Source organism: Cupressus sempervirens, chromosome 7, assembly GCF_028749045.1.
Source record: "Cupressus sempervirens isolate cs-2001-9-10 chromosome 7, ASM2874904v1, whole genome shotgun sequence".
Classification (NCBI taxonomy): Eukaryota; Viridiplantae; Streptophyta; class Pinopsida; order Cupressales; family Cupressaceae; genus Cupressus; species Cupressus sempervirens.
This window is the reverse complement of record NC_143124.1, coordinates 54818034-54827618: the sequence shown is the minus strand read 5'-3', so window position 1 is coordinate 54827618 and position 9585 is coordinate 54818034. Positions and strand designations below refer to the sequence as shown.

General features: G+C 34.4%; 1 protein-coding gene across 1 annotated transcript; it reads left to right on the top strand.

Annotated features, from left to right (window-relative positions):
- The first annotated feature begins 5181 nt into the window (after nucleotides 1-5181).
- On the top strand, nucleotides 5182-6487 carry LOC149545454 (uncharacterized). The gene is made up of 2 exons (XM_089790663.1): nucleotides 5182-5597; nucleotides 5849-6487. The coding sequence occupies exons 1-2, from the start codon at nucleotides 5195-5197 to the stop codon at nucleotides 6202-6204; spliced, it is 759 nt and encodes a 252-aa protein (XP_089646789.1). The 5' UTR covers nucleotides 5182-5194; the 3' UTR covers nucleotides 6205-6487.
- The last annotated feature ends 3098 nt before the right edge of the window (nucleotides 6488-9585 follow it).

Sequence of the window (9585 nt, the reverse complement as noted above, 5' to 3'; positions counted from 1 at the left end):
CCTACCGTTGGATTTACCACATGGCACAATCCTATGCATTCATCTTGAGCTTGTTATTTGGTCTATGTCATTTATGACATCAACATTTCCATTCAAAAAATTTGTTCTGAACTACTCTGATCGACCATGAAGTGGGGCCCTTCACATCACATTGCAGCTTACAAAAGCCCAAGTCTTATGGATATTATGCATGTTGAGTGGAAAAGTATTTAAAGACTCAAAAATTCCCTCCCACAGCCAATGTGGGACAAAGCACGCTTAGGCCACTTTGCATAAAAATGTCTCTTTGTGTTTCAAACACATTCCCCCCACTCCAAAAAATGCTTCACATGCCTTCATTGTGATCTTCAAACACATCTAGCACCAAAGGCATCAATTAGCAAGTGTGTGTCTCAGCACGGGACCTGTGTGTGAATATTTATGTGTACCCTTGTAATACTCCTATGATACTTGGGGTTGAAACAAAGGGAAATCCTCCAAGACGCCCCATAATAGCATGAGCATGGGAGGCACCCATCATATCATCCACCTTTCTCCTTGTTGGCTCAAAATATGACACCTCCTCTTCACATGCCTTCATTCTCTATGGCAGCTTCCTCTACCTTTACCTGTGGCTACTTGCAAGACATGACAATCGCTGACACCAGATATGAGCTATTGGAAGAAGTATCTAGCCTCTCATTGCTGAAACGGCCTGCATTGCAAATCCATTTGAAAAGCTCCCCACAAGCAGTATACTCCATGAGTACTGCCCGACGGGTTAGAGTGAGCACTACCTCCTTGAAGTGAACTATATTGGGATGGTGTAGAGATCAGTGGTTAATAATTTCCCACACAGAATCATGATTTTCAGAATATTTTCAAGATTGGCAACATGGTGAATCCTTATCCTATGTTGGAATTGCAATATCTCCAAAATTTTGATCCATGTAAAAGTTATCTCTTGAATGGCTTAGCATTGTTTCTGAATTCTAGAGTTGAAATGGTGCACTGTCATTATTTAGCTCTATTTTTAATTTAAAATATTGCATATTCAAAAAAAAATCCTCTGCACTAGCACATAGATCATATTTTTACCAAATTTGCCTTCTTCTAGCCCACCCTCCTTGGTGATTTCATTCTGGACAGCAAAATAAAATTCTTGTTTCTTTTGAGCCTCTTGTTTAATTTTTAGCTTTTTCTTGAGACTCCTTCTGCATTTACTCTCTTTGTGTTGTTCTTTTGAATGTACAAAAATTCTTGAAGTTGTATTTCTATCCATCATTAAAGAAACATCAATATGTGATGTCGTTGCACTTACTTTCTCCATATGATTTTTAGTACTAACTTCTTCAAAACAGATGATCTTACATTTTTTACTATTCTTGTTATTATCTTCCATAGCTAAAATATTGAGCTTTTAAGATCATCTATTTGTATTGATTTGTAGCCTTCTAGTTTAAGTGCAGTTCCATATGCACTTAGATAGCTTAGAAGGTATTGTCAAACCCTATAAAACGGTCACTAGTAGTTAGCCGATAGCAATAGAGAAACAAATTCCCTTTTCAAGCTTGAATGGATAAGAAGATTTAAGTATGGTGGCTCTTAAATAAGGTTCATCACCTATTTCAAAGATGGAAAATACTTGAACACTTTAATTCAAAAAAATATAACCTTTCATATCATATCTTTTACATTTTTGGCTCAATCCAATTTAAATTGGGCATATTTGTGCTTCCCATATTAAATGCCTTGAACCTAAATACTAGTGTTCCTATACTCATTATATACACACTTTGGATCTCCAATGATAAGATGTCCATTAGGGATCATTATAATTTTAGGTTGTCCCAATCACCTATGTTGCACATCTGATGAATTTAGTCAAGCCCCCCAAAGCAGGTTTGGTTAAAACAAATTCATTTTCAAACACCATTGATCTGCAAACTGTCAACTTTGTGCTAGGAGGTCTTTTGACCGGCCTTAAAAATTGACCAAAACATCTAATTGGGCTCTAAAATTGAACATATTGATTCTCTATTCTGCACACTTTTACCCTGTCGAATCTAGTGCCATGATGAATTTAGGGTCAAAAGATATTGAATGTTAAAGTTGCCCTCTCAGAACTACCTGGAAGAAAACAAGTTAAAAAGCTATAAATCACGTTTGGATTTGGCTCTGAAAATTGGGTAAACAACCACTTGGGGAGATGAAAATTGGGGCATTGGTTCACTATCATGAGGATAATATGAATTTACAATTAGGCTCATGACGAATAACTGGATGAAAATGGCAAGCAGTCAAAGTGGGCTACTCGAATTCGCAAACTAGAAGCAATGGTAGAAAAGTAGTTTTTGCAAAAAAAATGGACCTGGGAAAGTGTGCAAATGGATTCGTCAAAACTTACAAACTAACACACTTAAAAGTATTTTCAGACTAGAACATAGTGGTGCAATCCATTCGATTTCACCTATCATAGATTTGGAGATATGACATCATGAACAGGGGTATCAACCAATCAACAATTACTAACACCAGTAAAAGGTTACAAATTGCATTTGGAATCACTATTGAAAACTTATTAAATGGATTCCTCATAAGCTCAAAATTGAAACATAATATATCTCTGACCTCTAAAATGTAGTGCAAAAGGAATTTTAGCATTTTGGTCAACTAGGTCAAAGTTATAACAAGTCAAATAGGGCCTCCCAGAATACTAAACAATTCACATCAACATGAGAACAGTAAAAAACCAACTTTGAGGGATTCAAAACCTATTCAAACGGATTCAAAATGAGTTAAAATTTGAAACATAGGTTATCTGGTATGGACACTAAACACTCCCAAAGCAGCAAGTCATGAAACATTACTAGGTGCAATATATTCAATTGCAAACACAACCTCATGGACATCATTGTTTGACACTTAGGCAAAAATGCAAAATTGGGCATTGCTCAAAACGGGACTTCACAAAATGGTTTCAAATGGAAATTCATTTTCATGGGATGAGGGTATATACTGAATGCAAGGTGTTAGAAACATTAAACACATATTAGACCTCACAAGTACATCAAGGTACACTTGCATCAAAAAACACTTATGGGGCTTAATTTTTTTGAATGGTCCTCAAAATCAAGGATTCAATTTTGAGTCCCAACTTCCAAGTGCAAATATTCTTTCAAGTCACACTTCCTTCCAAATATTAGATATCCTATTTTTTGATATATAGTTAGGTCCATGGTGGGTTTTTTGCTTTGGCTAGATGTACTAATAGCTAGACCTATTAAAAAGTCAACAAGAAATTTGCTACACTTTTTGACGAATGAAAAGATTAAAAAATTTGCATCACCACTTTTTAGCATACTATGATCTTGCGCATACCCAACACATAATGAAAATTTAGATAGTTCAACCTCATTAGAGATCTCCACATGAAGGGAATTAACACATTTCCTCACATTTGGATGCATTTGAATTGTATAAATTGATATATCAAATCGTTTACCTCTTTACCTTAATGATGATTTTATAACTTTAATATTTATTGTCTTTGTGACTTGTCATCATAGATCATTTTTCTTCCTCTACATAGGGTGTAGATATCTTGAAATGGGATGTGTGTTGGATATAGAATGAGGAATAATGAGGAGGATCATTAGATATTATTCTTAGAATATTTATAATTATAGAAATTATTGAAAATTTAAAATAGATGAACCATTTAGTACATCTTGTTTGATTGGTTAGGATACAAAGTATCTCTTTTATATCCTTAGAGAAACCACTTCTATATAGAACCTCTTACATGAATAAAGAAATAAAATTTTGTTTGGTTTGATATACAGTAGAACCTAGAGAGGTCAAATTAACTATATCAAAAAATCTAACACGCTAAGGATAAAATTTTTTAAAATATCAACCTAGAAAATACAATTAGGGAATTCTCATCAAAGGCATTGAAAATAATAGTCAATGATGAAAAGAAAAGTAAAGAAGAAATGATAAGTTACCTGACCATTTTAAGAGTGCTTGAATTCAACAAAATGAAAAATACAAATTTATATTTAGTAAATTGACATCGTGTCAATGTGAATCCACACAAAGCCTAGACATTAGTGACCCATATTTTAAATATTCTTTAAGGGGGGCATTTCTATGAAAAAATATATTAATGTAAAGTTTTAACCAATGATTTTCTCTTTTATTAAAAAATGGGGATAACTACTTTACATGGGTCTTTTTGCAAACATATCATGCTCAACACCTTGGGAAGAAACTTCCTTGGTCTCTTTAATGGGCTATCAATCTTAAAATTTCAATTATACTAGTATTTATAAAGTAATAAAATGTTGTATCCATTCAAATACTTAGAAAGTTCTCATAACATCACAATCTAAAATGCACTACAATGAATGCAATCAAAACAAACAAAATCAACTCATATTTCAATAGAAATGCTATAACATCAAAAGCTTACAATCCATAACACAAACAAATTAAACTAAATATTTTTATATGAAACATATTGATTCTTATAAAATATAATGCACCATTTCTTATATTTAATCTTACATTGCTACATATACTAATAATAGAATAATCATACATATTACATTAGTAAAAAGACATGCAAATAGATAATAGTATGTTTACAATGATTAATCCAAAGGCTTAGTTTCACAATCCATTTTAAATTTGAAAATTTACAAACTATAAATATAGAAATATAATTGCACAAAATATTAGAAAATTTACATATTTATTACTTATATATGTTCATCTTTATTATATGTATGATAGAGAGACTTAGATAGAAAGCTTAAAGATTAAATTTTAAATATGGACTAGTGTAGATGATTTATCTTAAAAATTAGTAAGAGATGAATCTTCCTTAGAATAGACTTTTAAAGCCTCCCCACCTTGGTTGTTAAGCATTCGCCATCGGTCACCCAATTAGTAATTGCGTGGAAATCAGGCGTACAATGTTCTAGATGAAAGACAGGTGGTTGGTGCAGATACTGACATGGCATGACACAAGATGCGTACGCATTTTCTTTATAGGTGTTAATCATGGTTCATCATGGGGTTATTGAAAATTCTTCAATCTTGGCTTTCTATTTCTATCCACAACTGGATTCCACATGAAAATACGCATAGCCTGAATTATTACCATAAATATTCAATTCCCAAACTCATATGTTCACTACAATTCAACATGGCTCTGGCTGCTCTATCCACGACCTTTTCCTTCATGAAAGCAATGATGAACATGAAGGAGCTCATTTCCACGGGTCAAGCAGGAGACGGGCGAGAGAAAGCATTGCTCGATCATATCCTCAAAACAGCTGAAAAGGGCAATCCTCAATCAGTCATGAAAACAATGGACTCCTATGCAAAGACTTCGAGCTGGTTCATGAACATTGGGGACGACAAGGGACCCATTTTAGATAAGGCCCTTGAGAAATATAACCCAAGGGTAGTTATTGAGCTTGGGACATTTTGTGGGTACTCCGCTGTAAGAATTGCTTCGCAGCTAAACAAGGAAGGCAGCAAGCTTCTCACTTTTGAGATGAGCCCAGATAATTGCAACATCGCTAGGCAAATCATAGAGCACGCAGGTAGCACATTTAACTCTCTTAACTGTATACTGAAATTTTCCCAGTTCATAGTAATTGATATCATAAGTTTCTGCTTATTCATTCTTTACATTTACCAAACAGATTTCTCCTTGTTCTCTCTTGCTTCATTCAGAATGTAAAATCTGAACACAACCAAATTCAGAAATTCTTACAAAATCTTTTCTCATTAACATCTATGAAGTTAAAAAGTGTATGAGATCTACATAACAAAGAAAATGAATGTTTGGCAGGCCTATCATCCAAAGTGGTGGTAGTGGAAGGGAAATTCAACGAACGTGTTGAAGTAGCAAAGGAATTTCTCGAGGAGATGAATTCCCCTCATTTCGATTTCGTTTTCGTGGACCACTGGAAAGTCTGTTACATGCCAGATTATCTTCTTCTGAAGGAGAATGGTATGCTGGGAAATGGCACTGGAGTGTGTGCGGACAATATGGGGTATTTCGTAGGACCTGCCGACTTCAGGAAATATGTGAAAACGAATCCGGATGAGCTTGAGACCGTTGAATACAAAAGCAATGCAGAGTATCTCTCGTGGCTCCCAGATAGCGTTACTGTATCTACTTTTAAGCTACCCACTAAGCTGTAGTAAATAATTCATTTGAGTTCCCCTTTTCCTATTATATTATGTTTCTCATTAACCAGTCTTAGTCGAGCGTAAAAAGCATGAAGTGTGTTTGTCATTAACCAGTCTCAGTCAAGGTTCAAAATCGTGGAGCCCGACCTTCAATTGACAGGTTGGCAACGGGACAGGAGTGGCTATGATAAAATTAAACATGAATTATTTGTAACTTTATCCTTGGGTAGTTGGGTGGTGGTGTTTTGTGAAAGCAATTTCAATGCATTGTAAATAAGTTATCCATTATTGTCCACTCTTTGTCTATCGTGCTTAGAAATAATGACGTACGGCTTTCCTTTCCAGCTGGGTAATGGAAATGGGATGGGTCTAATACAACGAAATGTGAACTGTGTGCAACTTTGTCCTTTAGTGGCGGTACACTGGTTTAGTGAACGGCTTAAACAACACACACGAAGGCTTGATTCCTAGTGCAAAAGTGTTAAATAGTCAAAGATTGACTTACTTTTATAGGCTTAATTTCTTCCTTAGTGTGTGATGTTTAAGGCTGGCCCTGGTTTAGTGGTAGTCCGATGTGAAATAATATAATTCTTTGAATATGTTGTCGGCTGTTGTCATATTTTATTATTGAAGTAAAAAAATTATTAATTCTAAAAGAAATGTGTTTAATATGGTTTCGACTAATAATAATTATGTGTTGAAATTAATTATTATTAAAAGGTTTAGATGTTTATAAATTATTTTTGTATTGTAGAGTCTTGTCTATAGTATAAGATTTCTTAATCCATAAGTTTGATTATAATTGTTTTTTAATTAGATTGTATAAAATATTTCAGATCTATTATTAATAAGATTAGCATTTTTATAAACAATGTATACTTTTGACTACTTTATGATCATCATAAAGATTCATTTAGTTTTTTAAATATAATTCAAAGGAGTTTTGATAAACTAATTGTTTAAAAGTGGAATTAAATTTACATCTAATTATTTATTTTTTAAATATAAATGTTATATTCAATTCTCAAAAGTAAATTATGACGTTAAATTTAAGACAGATATTTACTAGTTTTTCACCTTGATAAAGTGTACAGTTGATTGATACTCTTTGGCCATTTACTTCATTATGCTTTAGTGGAATATTTGATATGTTTCCAATTCCATTCTATTTGTTAGAATTTGGTATAGCTCTGATACCATGTAAGAATTTTCCTAAGGCAATAATTCAGCACCAAGATCAAGAAACTCAATAAATAGCACAAGAGGAACAAATGATGATTAAATGAGAATGGATATCAGATAATTGGATGAATACATTACAGAAGTGTCTTTTGTATAAAGGCAACTGATATGACTAGGAGTCAGCAAAGAGATAAGCATAACAACTAAGCACATGTCCACCAAGAGTGGATTATCCTCCATTGTGCATGAATGTACATGAAACAATAAGAGGATAAGAATGCAAAGGTGTATCTCATAAAGAGATGTAGTAGACAACATGTGCTCAATTGGAGTGCAAACTACTATGTTGTCGACATGACAACTCATATGAATATGCAAAATCCTGGGTGTCTACATGACAACTCATATGAATGTGCATTATTCTAAGTAAACTCAATAAATAGCACCAAGATCAAGAAACTCAATAAATAGCACAAGAGGAACAAATGATGATTAAATGAGAATGGATATCAGATAATTGGATGAATACATTATAGAAGTGTCTTTTGTATAAAGGCAATTGATATGACTAGGAGTCAGCAAAGAGATAAGCATAACAACTAAGCACATGTCCACCAAGAGTGGATTATCCTCCATTGTGCATGAATGTACATGAAACAATAAGAGGATAAGAGTGGATTATTTAGCACCAAGATCAAGAAACTCAATAAATAGCACAAGAGGAACAAATGATGATTAAATGAGAATGGATATCAGATAATTGGATGAATACATTACAGAAGTGTCTTTTGTATAAAGGCAATTGATATGACTAGGAGTCAGCAAAGAGATAAGCATAACAACTAAGCACATGTCCACCAAGAGTGGATTATCCTCCATTGTGCATGAATGTACATGAAACAATAAGAGGATAAGAATGCAAAGGTGTATCTCATAAAGAGATGTAGTAGACAACATGTGCTCAATTGGAGTGCAAACTACTATGTTGTCGACATGACAACTCATATGAATATGCAAAATCCTGGGTGTCTACATGACAACTCATATGAATGTGCATTATCCTAAGTAAACTTAAGTAAAGTGTAAATAGTAAACACTTATTTACACCAACACCTCCCCTTAAGTGCAACTTGGGGGAATGCACTTAAGCTCAAAAAAGCTAGATGAAAATGCATGATGGGTCCTGGCTACTAGGTCATGTCAGGTACCCATGTACAAAATTCAAGTTCAAATGATATGCATTGCAATCTCTCATAAAGCAGAAGAAGAGAGAAAAGCTCATGGGAAAAAGTCTCCTTCAAAAAGAGAGATGAAAAAACAAGATGCATGAATGGATGGAGCAATTAAGAGTTTGCCATTACAACATACATCATTTATATACAATAGAGAAGTATGAGAAGGACAAAACTCCAGAAGAGGAAAAGGTCCCGCCCCATAAGAGAAAAGAAGAACAAGAAGAAAGGAGACAAGGTAGTCCCCATCTCCCCCGCCCCCCCCCCCCCCGCGACCAATGAAGAATGCTCATTAGTGATGGCTGCTAAAAGATGAATGTAGAAGTTGATCCATGACAATTGAATAATGTTCCTCCCCTTAGGAAGAAATAAGATGCTTCCCCAATGTGTAGAAAGAATCTTGAAGATGAATGGTATCTCTGGAAATTGCTCAACTGTCCCTATGTCGATACTAACGGTCACTCCTTCCAACATTGCTGAAAAGAACAAGTTTAGATCTAGCAAGGATGGATGTAGAACATATCCCAAAGAACCTACTATCTCCTCAAATGATAAAGAGACCTCCTGCAACTGCTATACATAAGGATCCATAATCATATCAACCTTGTAAGACTGATCATGTAGAGAATGGACAAGAGGGTCAGAGTGTTCCCACACAACAAATGAAGAAGGATCTTCTTCATCAAAGAGAAGATGTCTATCATCAATAATGTCTCCCAAATTTGCTATGTAGGACTCCACAAATAAACCTAAAATGTCTGTCAAGTAATCATCCCCTAATGCTAGAACTAAAAGACAAGGTGTACCTGATTGTATTGAATTACATGGACCTATCACTATAGCAGTGTATGCATGTGGAATTTATTGATGTCGTGACATCGTCCTACATCTGTCAAAAGGATCCCCCACATCTGAACTTGTTGAATCACTATCATTGTTGTCACTACCAAAATTCCACAATGTATGAAGTATGGAGAGG

Excerpts from the sequence above, each read along its gene's own strand:
- LOC149545454 (XM_089790663.1), top strand. The coding sequence starts at position 5,195 with ATGGCTCTGGCTGCTCTATCCACGACCTTTTCCTTCATGAAAGCAATG. Across the intron at positions 5,598-5,848 it reads GCAAATCATAGAGCACGCAG|GCCTATCATCCAAAGTGGTG; the intron begins GTAGCACATTTA and ends AATGTTTGGCAG.